Source organism: Thalassophryne amazonica, chromosome 5 (genome assembly GCF_902500255.1).
Source record: "Thalassophryne amazonica chromosome 5, fThaAma1.1, whole genome shotgun sequence".
NCBI lineage: Eukaryota > Metazoa > Chordata > Actinopteri > Batrachoidiformes > Batrachoididae > Thalassophryne > Thalassophryne amazonica.
Window position 1 is genome coordinate 9,137,182 of NC_047107.1, and position 19,583 is coordinate 9,156,764.

The window sequence follows — 19,583 nt, forward strand, 5'->3', positions numbered from 1 at the left end:
ACTGTCGCCAAGTGCTTGCTCACAGGGGGTCATTTTGACCGTTGGGGTTTTTCCGTAATTATTGTATGGCTTTGCCTTACAATATAAAGCGCCTTGGGGCAACTGTTGTGATTTGGCGCTATATAAATAAAATTGATTTGAATTGATTTGAAGTCATATTCAGTGATGAATCTCGAATCTGCATTGGGCAATGTGATAATGCTGGAACTTTTGTTTGGTGCCTCCAATGAGATTTATAAAGATGACTGCCTGAAGAGAACATGTAAATTTCCACAGTCATTGATGATATGGGGCTGCATGTCAGGTAAAGGCACTGGGGAGATGGCTGTCATTACATCATCATATTTTGGACACTTTTCTTATCCCATCAATTGAAAGGATGTTTGGGGATGATGAAATCATTTTTCAAGATGATAATGCATCTTGCCATAGAGCAAAAACTGTGAAAACATTCCTTGCAAAAAGACACATAGGGTCAATGTCATGGCCTGCAAATAGTCTGGATCTTAATCCAGTTGGAAATCTTTGGTGGAAGTTGAAGAAAATAGTCCATGACAAGGCTCCAACCTGCAAAGCTGATCTGGCAACAGCAATCAGAGAAAGTTGGAGCCAGATTGATGAAGAGTACTGTTTGTCACTCATTAAGTCCATGCCTCAGAGACTGCAAGCTGTTATAAAAGCCAGAGGTGGTGCAACAAAATACTAGTGATGTGTTGGAGCGTTCTTTTGTTTTTCATGATTCCATAATTTTTTTCCTCAGAATTGAGTGATTCCATATTTTTTTTTCCCTCTGCTTGGTCTAAAAAAGTAACCGTTACTGACTGCCCCAATTTTTTTTCCTGATTTCTTATGGTGTTTCTTAAAGCCAGAAAGTTGCCATTTGAAATGACTTTAGTTTTGTGTCATGTCTGTGATCTGCTTTTTTTCTACAAATTTAAACAACTGAATGAACATTCTCCGAGGCCAGTGATTCCATAGTTTTTGCCAGGGGTTGTATCAGGGGTGACCAAACTTTTGCATACAACTGTATAGCTCTGGAATAAACAGGACAAACAGTGATGTAAAGGCCAATAAGCAGGACGTTAAAGAGCAAACTTCACTTTCCCCCACAATGACATGAACAGGAAGTGATCGCGGCTCACATCAATTCCCACTGAAAATAATGAAGGAACAACCTGAGATTCTTGCATGTTTACATAAAACATGCACAATAACAAGGTCTATAAACCCAGATAATATCTTCACCAAAGTTTTAGGCACAATATACAAAGAGTTTTATGTTGCGATGTTAATACTGTCATCTGTGTAGAGCGGTTAAAGTGCAGCCTGATCAGGGCATCTCAGTGGATTTCTCAGTGTTAATGACATCTCGCAGAGCGCGAACTCGTCAAAGTTTTGCGAGCTTTTGTGGGATTTGAAACCTCAATAGGGTGAATGCTTGTCTGTCAGTTAACCTGCCTTCTGTAAACCATTTCATGACAATATTATGTGTTGATTTACAGCGTTTACAGAGTTTTCAGTTTGTTGGAGCAACCACGACTTTAGAATTAGTACTTTGTTACTGACCCTCATGAGGAATGTATTCTTTATGGAGAGAGTGGTGTTCAGTCTTATGTAGTTTATACTTTGCACCATTAGATGGCGCGTCTAGAAAGGTTGGACTTAGAAAGAACATGGGGATGCGAAGAGAAGAAGAAATCCAAGATAGTGGCAGAGCAATAAAATGTTTTAAGTTTACCTAAACATTGTTACATTAAACGGCTTAGTTACAACTGGACTCATTAAGAGGATTTAGTACAGCTATAATGGACTGATGTAGAAGGTGGCAGCCGTGGCAGAATGCTGACTGTCGTTAAACGCAAAAGAAGAAGAAGAACAACATTGATGCTACACACCCTAACAGTTGGTGGCGGTAATGCACGGCATCGGTTTGCAAACTGACAAAAATTCGATAGAAGAAGATGACGACTACACATGCTAAGCTAATATGCTACACGCCCTGAGGACGACTTCGCTTGTGGGCTTCATTACGACGGAGAGAATCTAGGTGTTTCTTCAAGACCTTGATATTAAACTCATGTAAGTTTGTTTTTTCATGTGAGTTCATCTACTTTAGGCGGAGTTTGGTGATATATTTTTTCCTTCAAATTCACGCGATTAACTAAAAACCTTATATTATGTATGGGTTGCCTCGGACTTTACTCCAAGCGCCCTCTAGTGGCCATTTATGGCCAATGAAATCTTCGACATCGACAAGCGAGTTCAGTGTCTCGTGCGCGCGGGGGCTGATGGGAAGGCATCATGACAAACAAATCAATCAATCAATCAATTTTTTTATATAGCGCCAAATCACAACAAACAGTTGCCCCAAGGCGCTTCATATTGTAAGGCAAGGCCATACAATAATTATGTAAAACCCCAACGGTCAAAACGACCCCCTGTGAGCAAGCACTTGGCTACAGTGGGAAGGAAAAACTCCCTTTTAACAGGAAGAAACCTCCAGCAGAACCAGGCTCAGGGAGGGGCAGTCTTCTGCTGGGACTGGTTGGGGCTGAGGGAGAGAACCAGGAAAAAGACATGCTGTGGAGGGGAGCAGAGATCGTGCTTGACGGCGGACGCGTAATCAACATAATATCGCTCACTACTACGTGCGGTAAATGGCATTTCTCATCAAAAGTAAGCATAATTAATGTTTCCCAGTACATTGGACTATGTTGTTACGGAAGTGTATTGCATTTACTGGATAAAAATTTTTTTTACCACTTATCTCGTATTTATGAGATCAGGATCTCGTAGTTATGAGAAAAGATCAGGTGTCTAAATGGTTTTATGTATATTCTAAAAAAAAAGACACGGGCTGGGCTCAGCCGATGATAACACACTGCAATTAAACACAGTGTGTATTTTCCCCTGAAGTGCTCCCAGATCAATGTCCAGGGAGGAGCACGGGGCGTCTTCAAGCTTTCACAGCCTCACCGACTGCTGAGGGACACAACGGGGCTCACTCCCAGCCGTGCGCATGCCAGTCTGTGTGCCCCGTGCCCTGCCTCGCTGGAGGAGTTTCATTCATCCAGGCACAGTTTAGGGGGAAAGCCACACTTTGAGTGCGCCGTGGTGTGTGATCACAGTGCAGTGTCGAAGGTTACAAATTGGCAGATTTTCGATTATGACTTGGGAATTCTCATGCTTGTCTTTACTGAGGGACTGGAAGTACGGAAGCCCATTCTACAGAAGCCCATTCTACAGAAGCGATTACACACACACACAATAAAAAAAATTAATAAAAATAGCCTGATCTCGTAATTATGAGATCCTGATCTCGTAATTCCGAGATCCCGGTGTCGTAATTATGAGATCTTTTCTCGTTATTACGCGATAACGGTCAAATTTTTTTATCTAGTGAATGCAATCCGCTTCCGTAACTGACGGCTGCGTACATGGCTTTGTTTGTCCCAATAGCCACCGACTGGAAGCGCACGCCGTGCATGCGTACTGGTGATGCTGAACTCACTTATACAAATTTGGTCACTTTTCAAAGTGGTCAGACTCGTCAGTAAAGTCAATTTAATGTACACTGGTTGATTTCAGGTCAGCTTGGTGTATAAATCTCATCGTTTCAGGCAGTGAGAGCTGTCAGCTGCCTGTTCGAAGCAAGTTAGAGACAAAACAAAACCAGCTGATTTCAATAGACTATAAGCGAGCTCAGCATCACCAGTACACATGCGCGACACGCGCTTCCGGTCTGCGGCTATCGGGACAAACAAAGCCATGTGTGCAGCAGTGATGTACTGGGAAACATTTATTATGCTTGCTTTTGATGAGAAATGCCATTTACTGCACGCAGTAGTGAGCGATATTACGTTGATTACACATCCGCCATCAAGTACGTGCATTTGTTTGTCCCGATGCCTTCCCATAAGCCCCCACAGCCCGAGATGCTGAAAACGCTTATAAATGTAGCCCGAGGTGTTCTTCATCGGGCAGCCAGTCGCGGAAGTATGAATTCTTGCCTTCGGATTGTCACTTCGCCGGAAGTGACATGGCTCTGCAGCAACCCATATGTTGCAGACATGAATGAGCAAAGCTCTTCGGCATCTCACCATGTCATTTCCAGTTCAGTTTGTGGCTTTTTACGGCAGTGTTGTCCGGTTTGTGGCTTTTTCGCCACTGTGGCTGAATTTTTGTGTCATTGACTTCCGCTGGGATGGCGGACAGCTTCTGTTAAGCTCTAACACATTTGCCCCGACCGATACCAGAAAAGCGTCTTGTTTTAAAACTGAGGTAGTGTATTCTAACTCAGACTTTACAGCGTATTGCTGGAGCACCTTTGCTTCGTGCTAGATTGCTGTGTACGCGCGCCGTAATACGGTATTTGTAATGAAGAAAACCGATGCTAAGCTAGCAACAGTGCCGGTATCAAACGATTACTCCCTGGTGGACGTCAATACCAACATGAAGAGAAAACCTTCTCCTGCTACCCCCACAAAGAGTTCAGCTCCACCATTAAAAATTAAGTGTGCAGGAATCTTCAGCCACGGCAGAGGAGGCTCTGGTTGCTGCCATAGAAAAATTGACCTCCAAAATTGACGAATTCAGACACCAATTAAGAGACAACTCGGTCATGGTAGCGACTGTTTCTCGACTCGTGGAAATTAATGCAGCTGAGATTAAAAAATGCAAGGTCAGGATTAAAGAAACGGAAAAAGAAATACGTACCACAGATCACCAAGGAAAACAAAGAGCTGAGAGAAAAAGTGGCAGAGCTGGAGCGGTATAAGCAGGGATGGAATTTAAAAATTCAAGGTTTAAAAGATAAAGATGATGAAAACATTCATGAAATCATCAACAGTATCCTGTTCAAGATACTGCAGCCCACCACAGTGTGCTGCAACAAGCGAAATGGTGGTCGACTCTGTTCATCGACTGGGAAGAAAAGAGGAGGGCAAACATCATCAGGTTATTGTGCAATTCATCATGAGATACCACAGGGATGCTTTCTGGAGGATGACCAAAAACTGTCAGACCTGCAAAGACCTGGGTATTTTCTTCAAGCAAGACTTCTGTAAAGCTGACCGGGAGGCTCAAGCGGCGACCTGGCCAAAGATGGAGCAAGCCAGGCTGCAGGGAAGAACGTCTACTTCAGAGGACATGTGGGCTACATAAGTGGTAACAGGATTCTTTTGGATTAATCTGGTTAAAACAGGCTACACTTACTTTGCACTTTTAACCCTCTGGGGTCCGAGGGCATTTTTTGGACAGTTCACTTGCCTGGCATAAATGTTTTATTATTGCTGTTAACAGCTCTCCCTGCATCCCACAATCAAGTTTTATGTCTCTTTTTTTTCAAGACAACCTATGAATTCAGAAGATATGTTTTTGTTGTGTTTTATAAGTGTAATAAAGGTTTACAATCAAAAATTGTCCTGGAAAAAATAAAGTGAAAAATTATTTTCCACATTTATTCAAAACACACAGCAAACTATAATAAACAACTGTTTTGACACTTTATAAAGGTAATTTGAGGTCTTGTGTGAAAGTGTGTACAACCAAAAGGTTCAAACGATAAACACAAATGCACATTTTGAACAATATATACAAAATGGTCTATGCGTTTTGTTGTCCATTGATATGGTAAACAGTGCTTTACGCAGAGAAAGCAACAGAGATATCCAGTAACATTCACATGCAAACTAGTGGAGCAATCCTGGTAGTTACACACTCTCTGTTTGAGCATGTGAGATTGTCATCAGAGGCTCTCCGTCTGCTCCTGCTTTCACTGATCGCTGTGCGTAATGGTGCAGGGCGCACTGAGTATGTACTAATAGTATGTACTAATTGGAGCTATTCAAATGAGCCAACTAGTAATCATCACTCCTGAAAACCATCTTTGGCTTTTCACGTGAGGGAAATCTGCCTTATGATTGGATTTTGGAAAACCATGTGACGGTGAACCAATTCCGATTGGACACTCACATTGCACATGTCATCACACAGCTTCTATGAGGAGTACAAAGATGGCTGATGGCTGGCACAAAAGTCCGCAGAATTGACTTTTCAGCAAAAACAAAAAACAAAAAAAACTATCTCATTTCATTCAAAAGTTATTCATAATTTGGTAAAGCTTGGGTTTGGCCATCGTATACGACGGCGTCGACCCCAGAGGGTTAAGTCTACTTAATCTTATTCCTGCGTATTACTTTAGAAAAATGTAATACGCATCCTTTCATACCTGGATGTAATCTGGTTTATGATGTTCTGTACACTCCTTATTCATACTATACACTGGTTATAAAAATTCTGATAAGCTATGCAAAAGATCAACTCCAAGTTGTTGTGTTTTTTTTTTTTTTTTTAATTTCTGGGAAAATCCCCAGTTTTATAATAACTGGAAAATCTCAGGGGCTTTGCTACTACTTCTTTAGATCCATACTCTCATTTCTTTTTTTTTTCCCCCTCCCCCTTTTATGTCTTTGTTACATTCTGTGTGCTCTTATGTTTCACTTAATGTTAGGGGTCTGAGAGATTCTGTTAAAAGAAAATCTATCTTTCTCTTTTGTAAAAAACAAAAAGTACAATGTTTACTTCTTCAAGAAACTCGTAATGAAAAGGATGAAAAAGTCTGGTCTAATCAGCGGGGTGACAAAATATATTTTAGTCACAGCAGCAATAGGCCAGCAGGTGTTGCTATACTCATGAACAATTTTCCTGGGAAGATGCTAATTACAAGATGATTCTGGTCATTGGATAATTTGTCTTTTGTATTGATGAAAATTTTATTGTCCTGGGGAATATGGGTACACTTCTGCCACACAAAGTGATGTTATCTGAATTATCAAATTCTCTTAGAGAACTAAGTCAGATATCCTACACAGAACATTACAATTGGTGGAGATTTTAATATGCTGGAAAATGAATGGCTTGAGAGATCTCTATCAACATTTCAGAATTATTTCTATAATCTAATAATTTCTGTCAAGTGTTAAATTTAATTGTGTGGCAACGAGATAATCCTGATGTACAAGCCTTTACCTGGTTTAAATGTGATGGTACTGCTAAATCTAGATGAGATTTTTGGTTGGCAACAGAAAATAGACATGATTTTATTTCCAAAGCTAACATTAGATCATTGTATGATTACACTCACTGTTTAACACAATAATGCTTGTCCCAAGAATAAAGGTTATCAGAAATTGAATTCTAACCTCTTAAAGGATAAACAATTCTGTCAAGAAATAGCTACTGCAATCAATAAGATTACAGTATAAGATCAGCATTTCAATACCCACAGAGACAAATGGGAATTTTTAAAATTTAAGGTATGCCAGATTTCTATAACCAATGCAAAAAGTTTGAGCAGGACAAGTAAACAAAAGAAGATGGAACTTGTCAAGGAAATTAACTCCATCTGTCACAAACCTGCACTAAATGAAGGTGATAAACAAAAGCTCATCCTTTTACAATCCTTCTAGACAATATTTACATCACCAAGGCCAAAGGTGCATATATAAGAGCTAGAGCAAGATGGGTGGAGGAGGGAGAGAGAAGTTCAGCTTACTTCTGTAGACTGGAAAAAAGAAGGCAAGAACAAAATACTGTAACAAAAAAACACTGTTAATTAATGATGAAGAATCCACAGATTCTAAAGAGATTACAAAAGGAATTTTTCAGTTCTATGGTAAGTTGTACTCCTCTTCTTACTCCTCCCATGACACTGATGCCTTTTTTGACCATGTTAAAGATCTGGTTCCCAAAGTGGATGATGTCTTCAGAGAGCTTTGTGAAGCAGAGTTCACTGTGATGGAAGTAGAAAAAGCCATGAGATGCTTATCTTTAGATAAATCTCCTGGCTCAGATGGTCTGACTATTAATTTTTATCAACACTTTTGGGAACAACTGAAAGAACTTTTCTTCCTAGTATTAAAAGAGATTTCTGATTCCTACACTCTACAAACAAACAAGGTATCATCACCCTCATCCCTAAACCGCGGAAAAATTCTAGATTAATTGATCATTTGAGACCAATATCTCTGCTTAATGATTACTATAAAATTTTAGCCCGTATGCCTCCAGACTAAAAAGTGGGATGACTGATTATTTCAGACATGCGATCAGGCTTTCTGAAGGGATGATCATTTCATAACAATATCTGCCTTGTATTGGACCTGCTAGATTACAATAACTTAATCAAACATCAATCAATCAATCAATCAATTTTTTTATATAGCGCCAAATCACAACAAACAGTTGCCCCAAGGCGCTTTATATTGTAAGGCAGGCCATACAATAATTATGTAAAACCCCAACGGTCAAAACGACCCCCTGTGAGCAAGCACTTGGCTACAGTGGGAAGGAAAAACTCCCTTTTAACAGGAAGAAACCTCCAGCAGAACCAGGCTCAGGGAGGGGCAGTCTTCTGCTGGGACTGGTTGGGGCTGAGGGAGAGAACCAGGAAAAAGACATGCTGTGGAGGGGAGCAGAGATCGATCACTAATGATTAAATGCAGAGTGGTGCATACAGAGCAAAAAGAGAAAGAAACAATGCATCATGGGAACCCCCCAGCAGTCTACGTCTATAGCAGCATAACTAAGGGATGGTTCAGGGTCACCTGATCCAGCCCTAACTATAAGCTTTAGCAAAAAGGAAAGTTTTAAGCCTAATCTTAAAAGTAGAGAGGGTGTCTGTCTCCCTGATCTGAATTGGGAGCTGGTTCCACAGGAGAGGAGCCTGAAAGCTGAAGGCTCTGCCTCCCATTCTACTCTTACAAACCCTAGGAACTACAAGTAAGCCTGCAGTCTGAGAGCGAAGCGCTCTATTGGGGTGATATGGTACTACGAGGTCCCTAAGATAAGATGGGACCTGATTATTCAAAACCTTATAAGTAAGAAGAAGAATTTTAAATTCTATTCTAGAATTAACAGGAAGCCAATGAAGAGAGGCCAATATGGGTGAGATATGCTCTCTCCTTCTAGTCCCCGTCAGTACTCTAGCTGCAGCATTTTGAATTAACTGAAGGCTTTTTAGGGAACTTTTAGGACAACCTGATAATAATGAATTACAATAGTCCAGCCTAGAGGAAATAAATGCATGAATTAGTTTTTCAGCATCACTCTGAGACAAGACCTTTCTGATTTTAGAGATATTGCGTAAATGCAAAAAAGCAGTCCTACATATTTGTTTAATATGCGCTTTGAATGACATATCCTGATCAAAAATGACTCCAAGATTTCTCACAGTATTACTAGAGGTCAGGGTAATGCCGTCCAGAGTAAGGATCTGGTTAGACACCATGTTTCTAAGATTTGTGGGGCCAAGTACAATAACTTCAGTTTTATCTGAGTTTAAAAGCAGGAAATTAGAGGTCATCCATGTCTTTATAGCTGTAAGACAATCCTGCAGTTTAGCTAATTGGTGTGTGTCCTCTGGCTTCATGGATAGATAAAGCTGGGTATCATCTGCGTAACAATGAAAATTTAAGCAATAGCGTCTAATAATACTGCCTAAGGGAAGCATGTATAAAGTGAATAAAATTGGTCCTAGCACAGAACCTTGTGGAACTCCATAATTAACTTTAGTCTGTGAAGAAGATTCCCCATTTACATGAACAAATTGTAATCTATTAGACAAATATGATTCAAACCACCGCAGCGCAGTGCCTTTAATACCTATGGCATGCTCTAATCTCTGTAATAAAATTTTATGGTCAACAGTATCAAAAGCAGCACTGAGGTCTAACAGAACAAGCACAGAGATGAGTCCACTGTCCGAGGCCATAAGAAGATCATTTGTAACCTTCACTAATGCTGTTTCTGTACTATGATGAATTCTAAAACCTGACTGAAACTCTTCAAATAGACCATTCCTCTGCAGATGATCAGTTAGCTGTTTTACAACTACCCTTTCAAGAATTTTTGAGAGAAAAGGAAGGTTGGAGATTGGCGTATAATTAGCTAAGATAGCTGGGTCAAGTGATGGCTTTTTAAGTAATGGTTTAATTACTGCCACCTTAAAAGCCTGTGGTACATAGCCAACTAACAAAGATAGATTGATCATATTTAAGATCGAAGCATTAAATAATGGTAGGGCTTCCTTGAGCAGCCTGGTAGGAATGGGGTCTAATAAACATGTTGATGGTTTGGATGAAGTAACTAATGAAAATAACTCAGACAGAACAATCGGAGAGAAAGAGTCTAACCAAATACCGACATCACTGAAAGCAGCCAAAGATAACGATACGTCTTTGGGATGGTTATGAGTAATTTTTTCTCTAATAGTTAAAATTTTGTTAGCAAAGAAAGTCATGAAGTCATTACTAGTTAAAGTTAATGGAATACTCAGCTCAATAGAGCTCTGACTCTTTGTCAGCCTGGCTACAGTGCTGAAAAGAAACCTGGGGTTGTTCTTATTTTCTTCAATTAGTGATGAGTAGAAAGATGTCCTAGCTTTACGGAGGGCTTTTTTATAGAGCAACAGACTCTTTTTCCAGGCTAAGTGAAGATCTTCTAAATTAGTGAGACGCCATTTCCTCTCCAACTTACGGGTTATCTGCTTTAAGCTACGAGTTTGTGAGTTATACCACGGGGTCAGGCACTTCTGATTTAAAGCTCTCTTTTTCAGAGGAGCTACAGCATCCAAAGTTGTCTTCAATGAGGATGTAAAACTATTAACGAGATACTCTATCGAGATGAAGGTTTTATTTTATTGCTAAATTTCTTTAAAGCCTTTGATACCATTGAGCATGAGATCATGTTCTGCACTTTGGAATTATTTGGTTTTGGACCAAACTTTATAAATTCAGTCAGAACACTCTGTGAAGAAATCGTGTGTTCTCATTGCCACATGTTTCTGTGTAGGCTCTCAGTTGTCCATAGTAGAGAAGCTTGAATCTTCGACTGGACTGGGTTGCTTGACGTGAGGATGTTTCGCTTCAAATCACAGAAGCTTCCTCAGCTAAAATTCTTGCTCTGGAAGTCTGACTTCTGTCTTGACTCTTGTAGAGAAGAATAAACCAGAAGCCAACAAAAGCTGAAGATGAACTGCAGACTGAGATCCACTGGCGACCTCTCTGCGGTGCTGGTATAGCCTCTTGTGTAAAAGTTGCTTCGTCTCACCTATGTAGTGTTCATTACAGTTTTCCTATGATACACTATATACATATGATACACTACATTGCTCTGTTTGTAACTAGGGATCCTGTCCTTAGGGTGAACTAATTTCTGTCTCAAGGTGTTGACTGGTTTAAAGTAAACTGGGATTTTGTGCTGTCTGAAGATCTTCTGTAGTTTTTCCCCTACTCCTGCTAAATAAGGGAGAGACACTCTTCTTCTTGGCTCCATCGCTTGTCTGTCTGGTCTCTTTGTTCTTTGGGACTTCTGCACTTTGTCCAGGGACCATCATGGGTACCCACATACTCACAGTATGTGGGTACCCACGATGGTCAGCAGTGCTGTGAAAAGCTGCTGTGTTCCTGCGTGCACGAACCATCGCACCGGCATCGTGCACGCCTCCCTATTGCCGCAATGTTTTGAGGTTCAATCATGCGATCTGTTTTGCTGCGTGTCGCCCTGGAGTTGTATGCCTTTGCACTATGTATGAAGGGGCCCTTACTCTGTAACATAACTAAGCATGATACATGGTCCAAACTATTCATTTTTAAAACTCTGTTGACTCAGCTAATAATTAGTAAAGAAACAAGTTTGGATTGTTCATTTGAATTTACTTCTCTCTCTCTCACACACACACAGGGGACATCACTTTAAAACACCCATCTTCAAAATGTGCACAGCACAACAAAGAATACGCGGTCGGCCTCCATAGCATCCCCTTCGTCAGACCTGATCTTGTACAACGAACTTGCTGAACCCAGTTTTTGCGAAGATTTTCATCCTGTGGAAACTTGAAAAGGCTAAAACCTTTCGCCCTTGTGTTTGTGCAATATGCTGCGACACACTGGTCAGGCATATTGACAAACAAGCCCCTGAAAGCTGTGTTTAATCAAAGTTTCTGCTGCTAAAAAATGTGTAAACAACTGCCGCCACGCGCGCAAGTCAATATGATCTACAGGTAATGGCGTATTTCAGATTTGGTGCTTAGCGGGAAGTTGGTCACGGGGCGTGCAGATTTTTCAGTGGCGGGATGTTCAAATGTTGTATATAACGGGAAAACCACATCCATTTCCCCAAAACGCTTAGGTTGACCGAATTATATAACCTTTGTTACATGTAATAAGACTATGTTGTCTTTGTCATATCCACTTTAAAGAGGAATACATTACGCCATATGTCATGCTGAGCTATGTTACGGGGTAACATATGACATGTCATAGAATCCAATGGATGTTGACCTTGTTGGACCTTTACTTTGGAGACCAAGCATTCAACACAGTCAAAACTATTCCATTTATTAATCCTATTAGCTCAACCAATAATTTGCATCACTTTATTTCTTCATCCAAAAATAAATAGACATTATTGTTTTCCTATTTCTCTTTGGTTCTTTTGGGGGGGGGGGGGGGGGGGGGGGTAATTTATTTGTTTTTAAATGAGTTGTTTTTATATAAGAGCATTGCTATGACGTGCTCTTATTTGTTAATCTCAGAGAAGACAAAAGCTCAGGGGACCCTGTTATCTATGGAATTGATGGGTCACATTTCCCCTCGGTGGCCTTGCCCAAAGTGAAAATATAACACATCTTTTAATTTAAAATGATGCACTAATTTTAAGGTTTGAACATTAACACACACAGATGCCAAAAGGCATTATGGGAAAAATGAGCCTCTGCTCATCACTGATTGGTTAATTATATGAAAAGAAAAGAAAAAAAAAAGTTACTGGAATGTGTTTGTTGGTTTTTACAAATAAATATGTATTAGTAAAATTTTTTTCATTTGTTAAAAAAATTTTAAAAAGGATGCCGGTGTTGTGATCTGATCACTGATCAGATCCCAACCGGCGCTTTGATTACCCGGTCTGATCAACACAGTCTGCCATGAATGAATGAGGCGCTGTGACTCAGTCGACTCATCAGCAGTCTGGTTGCGATGAAAATGATCCACCAAGACAAAATATAAAAAAACAAGCAAATAGAGATTTCTTTAACCCGCAGTGCAGCACACGGTTTACATTGTGGTTTACTTTTGTAATTTCACATACAGCAGCCCTAGCAAGATACCTTACAGCACACAAAAGGATCAAGGTCAAAGGTCAAGGTCACAGCAAGGTCAAACACTAAATTCAACGAAATAACTACTGGTCGCAATTTTTGAAATTTTCCCTCCACATTTGGCATGGACATAGTGATAGGCTTTGCCCTTAAGCTGTTACCTGGGATAAGCGATTGACCTTGATCTTCAGGGTTTCGCTTGAGGTCAAAGGTCACCTAAATTAGGTCAAACCTCAGATTACAGTAAAACATGTTGTGTAATACACCAAATTAAAGGGCTTCATGAGAGGATGCAGAATATAGCAAAAGTTTTAAGTTATGGCGTCACCATGCAAAAAACCATGCAAAATTTAAATTTTTAAGGGTTTCATTAACTCGCTGTGCAGCACACAGTTTACATCACAGACCTGCAACTTCACATATAGTGGTCCAATGGAGATACTTTTCAGCACACAAACGGATCAAGCTGAAGATCAAAGGTCAAGGTTACAGCAAGGCCAAACACTAAATTCAACTAAACAACTTTCCTGGTTGCAGTTTTTTTAATTTTGCCTCCAAATTTGGCATGGACATAGTGATGGGCCTTGCCCATAAGCCATTACCTGGGATAAGCGATTGACCTTGACCACCTCAGTGAGAGGATCCAGAATATAGCAAAGATTTTAAGTTGTGATGTCATTTGATGACATCATCAAAAAACATGCAAAATTAATTTTTTTAAAGGGTGTGATAAACCTGTAAATGATCATTGCAGACTCTTGTAAAATCACATGTAGCAGTCTTACCAAGATACCTTTCAGCACACAAAAGGGTCAATGTCAGGGTCACAGGAAGGTCAAACACTAAAATCACACCAAACCGCAATTTTTTTTATTTTTATTTTTTGACTCCAAATTTGGCATGAATATAGTATGTTCCCTTGCCCATCAGTCCCTCTTCACGATAGTCGGTCCTCATGGTACTCTCTTTTGCTCACCTTTTGGCAAGATACTGGTCACCCTCAGGGTGACTGCTTTCATTTTTATCTTGCCAAAATGAAGTTTTGCAAGATATGTTAGTCTGTATGTATGTTTGTTTGTTTTTTTTTTTTGGGGGGGGGGGGGGGGGGGGTGTAATCATTGCATTTTTCACATGTAACCCTCTGTGCAGCACACAGTTTACATCGCAGACACTTGCACCATCGCATATAGCAGCCCTAGCAAGGTACCTTTAAGCACACAAAAGAATCAAAGGTCAAGGTCACAACAAGGTGAAACAAAATAAAAAAAAACAACCTTCCTGGTGGCATTTTTTTTTTTTTTTTGCCTGCAAATTTGGCAAGGACATAGGCCTTGCCAATCTGCCATGACCTGGGATAAGCGATTGACCTTGACCTTCAGGGTTTCGCTTGAGGTTAAAGGTCACTCAGATTAGCTCAAACTTCAGGGTTCTTTTTATTATAACAGCGTAACGCTCTGTTACGCTGTTATAATAAAAAAATTAGACTGCAGTAGGGCCGTTACGTTGTTTTTGAGTGTGTGTAACAGGAAAACAGGAAAATAATCATTTGTCTATGTTGATTGTGGAGCCGCTGGTACTGATATAGAAGCAGCGTGTCCACAATGTATTCACCAACCTGTATCAAAGCCACTTCTGGCTTTTCTGCTGATTGAAGTCTCTAAATGGGACTCTTTTTCTGCAAGAATCATCCACTGCTTCACATGGACAGTTTTTATTCGTTCATCATTAACGTGCCTTTTATGTGGTGCAGACGTGGTTCTCTGTCGTGGACTGGAACATTAATATCTCCCGCTTCTCTGGTTCCTAAACTAAAGTTAGTGTCCCTCTTGAAAATATTAATACTAATGATAATATCCTCAAAATTCATTTCTGATTACTCTACATTTTGAAGTAAAAAAAAAATACCAAAGAAGGCCCTTTATAAGCCCATAAAGCAAAAGCTTCAGCGGGGTCAATGCCAAATCAGTCCCCGAACCCCCAGCTTCTTAAGGTGATATTTCCATCCCATTACTCTGAGGAAAAAATCCTGCTGAGAACCCTGAACTTCAGATTACAGTAAAACATGTCGTGTAATACATCAACTTAAAGGGCTTGATGAGGGGATCCAGAATATAGCAAATGTTTTGTGTTATGATGTCATTTGATGACGTAATCATGAAACAGTTTTGATTTTAAGGGTTTGAGAACGTGTAATTCATCATTGCAGACTCTTGTAAATTCGCATATAGCAGTCCTATTGACCTTTGAACACACAAAAGGATCAAGGTCAGAGAAAGGCCAAACACTAAATTCAACAAAACAACTTTCCTGGTTGCAATTTGTGCTTTCTTGCCTCCAAATTTGGCTTTAATATAGTGAATGGCCTTCAGTCCCTCTTCATGGTGGTCGTTCCTCGTGGAAGTCTCTCGTGTTCATCGTTTGGCAAGATACCGGTCACTCTCAGGGTGACCGTTTTCATTTTTCTTTGTTTTTAATACACTTTCTCAATTCAATTTCAATTTATTTCATTTACATAGCACCAAATCACAGCAAAGTTGGCTCAAAGCGCTTCACACAAGTAAGGTCTAATCTTACCAACCCCCAGAGCAAGCACACAGGTAACAGTGGTAAGGAAGAACTCCCTCTGATGATTTGAGGAAGAAACCTCAAGCATATCAGACTCAAAAGGGTGACCCTGTTCTTGGGTCATGCTACCACAATAGACAATACAAATATACAGGAAATTTTCATCTTTTCTTTCTATCTGCACCTGCGCAAATGACTTGCATCATCAAATCCAATGCGTGAGTGACAATCTCTGCTGCATTTGTTGAACATGCACTGTGATGCCTGCTGAGGCTGGCGCTGCCACTCCTTCCTCCTAGCTCGTTGCTCAGCAAGGCCTTTGTTCCTCTCCTGCTCAGCCCTCTGTGCACCTGTTCTGACAGTAAGGCACCAGGCTGCATGGTCCTCTGCACACTGCTCCCATGTGTTGACATTGATACTGCACATTTTCATGTTCTTCTTGCAAACAACTTTGAAGCGCAGACGTGGTTGACGGGCCAAACGACTGCCCTCTGCCAGCTCACCGTACAGTAAATCTTTAGGAATGCGGCCCGGATTCATTCTCCTGACATGGTCACGCGAACAAAGGCGCCTTTCGCCAAGAATGGTGAACATACTGCTCATGTTGGCACGTTCCAAGATCTCTGTGTTGGGCACCTTGTCCTGCCATCCGGTGTGCAGAATTCATCTAAGGCACCTCAGATGGTAGCTGTTGAGCTTTTTCCCATGTCTGGCGTAGGCGGTCCATGTCTCACTGCCGTAGAGGAGTGTGCTGAGCACGCAGGTCTGGTAGACGTGCAGTTTTGTCTTCTCAGTGAGGCTGGAGTTGTTCCAGACTCTGTGGCTTCGTCTTGCCATAACTGCTGCTGCTTTTGCAATGCTGCTGTTCCTCTCTGCATGAATTGATGCAGTAATAACATGGAAAAATAATAATTGTGTGACTCAGTTGGAGAGTCACACACTGTTGTGTTGTTGTTCTAGTTTTCTCATCCTGTTTCACCTCATATGAGAAAAATGTGTGCAGTGAGTGTAAATTCAGTGTCTGCGTGGTCTCTCTCTGACAGTGAAGATGCCTGTCCTGTGCAGTGGCTGTGTGGAGAGACGTGCTGTGTTGAAGCGCCCGAAGACGGGCCACTCGCTGTGTAAAGAGTGCTTCTTCTGGGCCTTTGAGGAGGAGGTCCATCAGACCATCGCGGCAGCAAAGCTCTTCAGTCCCGGTGAAACTGTCGGAATCGCTGCTTCAGGTGGAAAGGACTCCACGGTGCTGGCTCACGTAATGAAGCTCCTGAATGAGAGGTACAGCTATGGCCTTCAGCTTTCACTGTTGTCTGTGGATGAGGGCATCACTGGTTACAGAGACGACTCTTTGGAGACAGTGAAGAGGAACCAGCAGCAGTATGAGCTGCCACTGAAGATTGTGTCTTATGAGGAGCTGTACGGCTGGACCATGGACGCCATAGTGAAGCAGGTGGGCCTGAAAAACAACTGCACTTTCTGTGGAGTGTTCAGAAGACAGGCACTGGACAGAGGAGCCATCATGCTGAAAGTGGACAAGATATGTACAGGTAAAGATGATCATCAAAGTGAATCTCATCATTGACGTGTGACTGAGCTGCCGTGTTTGATTTCCTACTGTGGCTGCATGTTTTTTTTTCACAGGTCACAATGCTGACGACGTGGCTGAAACCGTTCTGATGAACATCTTACGCGGTGACATCGCTCGTCTGCGCCGCTGCACTGCCATCTCCACATACAGCGAGGGTGATGGTGTAGTGCCGCGCTGCAAGCCACTCAAATATGCATATGAAAAAGAAATAGTTCTTTATGCGTATTTTAAAAAGTTGGACTACTTTTCTACTGAATGCATCTATTCTCCAAACGCCTATCGCGGCCATGCAAGAACCTTCTTAAAGGACCTGGAGAGCATTCGGCCCAGCTCCATCATAGACATTATACACTCTGGGGAGAACCTGTCTGTGCGGGAGGGGGTGAAGATGCCTGTGCAGGGGACCTGCACCAGGTGCGGCTACATATCCAGCCAGGCGCTCTGTAAGGCCTGCGTGCTGCTGGATGGGCTGAACCGAGGCCTGCCCAAGCTGGGTATCAGCAAACACCACCGTCTCCATGACAAACTGGTGTCCCAGCAGCCTCTCACTGAGAACGAGGAGAGGAAGCTGAAACCTGTGGACTTCTGAAAGATTTGAACAGTTTTCTGAAGCTGCACATACACAATTGGGTCAAAAAGTATTTGGACAGTGACCCACCATCAGACTGGAGTTGAAATGACAGAAGTGACAGTATAGACTTTCATCCTTGAAGGGCAACTCTAAGGTTTTTCAGTCTGGGCTCTCTCTAGATGTTTTTGGACCAAATTTGGAGTTGGGATAAAAACACTTTTTGATACATTTGTGTCTTCAGTCTCACCAGGAAGAGGTTTAATGTGAAGGGGTTATTTCACAGAGCGCTGTTCTGCCAGCCCACTCATCAGCATTCTCTACACAATGAAAATGGGCTACCAAGATAAAAAATGAAAATAAAAAAATAAAATAATGTTTTATTACTCTGTTTCTGACATACACCACACGGTGCAGTACCGACCAGAACCACTGGGTTGAAACGGGGCTGTCGGCAGACGCTGGATCATCGTCTAGGTGTGACAGCTGCATTCATTTATCAAACATATGACAGCATGCCCCAGAGTTTTTAATACGGCCAACATACACAGGCTAAATTGTCATGGTGTGACAGGACCTTAAAGCTGCACTCCAGTCATCATCTGTCTCAGTTGGGATAAAAACACTTTTTTTTTATACATTTGTGTCTTCAGTCTCACCAGGAAGAGGTTTAATGTGAAGGGGTTATTTCACAGAGCACTGTTCTGTCCCATTTAATCCCAAATAGCAAATCGGGGCAGGTTTTGCAGCATCATCTTGATCCATCTTTGTCAATCATGAACAAACTTGGTAAATATAGTAGCTTTGGCACCAGATTTAAAACCAGGATCAAAATTTTGAACAGTTAAAAATATGATCTCAAAAATCATTGAGTACATGGTACCTTCTTTGTATTCGTAGTCTTAAGAGCTTCAATCATGTTTGAACATCTTTAAATGGGGTGTCGCCAACTGAACGCCCCCCCCCCCCCCCAAAAAAAATCAGTCTGCCTGCCGTCACTGTGCATATGCCATTTCTGAGTGTCACCAGCGATTCACTGATTATCACCTCGTTTCTGCTTAAAGGCCCTGTCACACCTTGACGATTTAGCCAGCGTATGCCAACCGTATTAAAAAAACACTGGCATAACAGTAAGTAAGTAAGTTTTGTAAGTTAAGAGCAAGTTGAAGCTCACATATGTAGCTGAGCTCAAAAATTTTGGGGCATGCTGAAAATTTTCAGTGAGTATCAATCAGTGTGTGACTCACGTCCCGCACATGCTGGACATAAATTGCAGGTAAGTTATGTGATTGTTGGCAGACGTTTCTTGTAATTTATTCATTCGTCCATTAATGCTGATTGGCTGTAAGCTGCGGTCCGTATGCAGAGCGACTGTTTAATTTACACACGGAAAAATATAAAGTCTGACCTGTTCATTTCAGTCCAAGTCACATGAATCCACATAAAGCTCCTGATTTTTGAAAATGACCTTGGAAAATCCTTTAATTCCTGACTGGAAATGTAGCGTTTTAAAGCAAGTCCCTCTGTGGTTTTTCTGCAGTGGGTGTGTTTCTTATGTGGTGCTGTGCTCTCATCACACAGAAGCGGTGTGATGATTTAAACTTTTAAAGCGCCATCGCTGTCGGTGTGATCATCAGACAACCTGATCGATCAGGGTGATCATGCCTGATTAATGCGCTGTTTAAACATTTAAAGTGCTGTGATCT

The 19,583-nt window shown here is 41.3% G+C and overlaps 2 protein-coding genes across 2 annotated transcripts in view; both read left to right on the forward strand.

The window, feature by feature from the left end:
* Positions 1–4,789, forward strand: part of crybb2 (crystallin, beta B2) — a 49,371-nt gene extending 44,582 nt beyond the window's left edge. The window contains exon 7 of the transcript XR_004560613.1: positions 4,779–4,789. The gene's annotated coding sequence lies outside the window, so the exon portion shown is untranslated. The remainder of the gene's footprint in view (positions 1–4,778) is intronic.
* ctu1 (cytosolic thiouridylase subunit 1 homolog (S. pombe)) lies at positions 1,966–18,408 on the forward strand. Its single transcript, XM_034169709.1, has 3 exons — positions 1,966–2,079; positions 16,768–17,268; positions 17,363–18,408. The coding sequence occupies exons 2-3, from the start codon at positions 16,773–16,775 to the stop codon at positions 17,896–17,898; spliced, it is 1,032 nt and encodes a 343-aa protein (XP_034025600.1). The 5' UTR covers positions 1,966–2,079; positions 16,768–16,772; the 3' UTR covers positions 17,899–18,408.
* Positions 18,409–19,583: the final 1,175 nt, after the last annotated feature.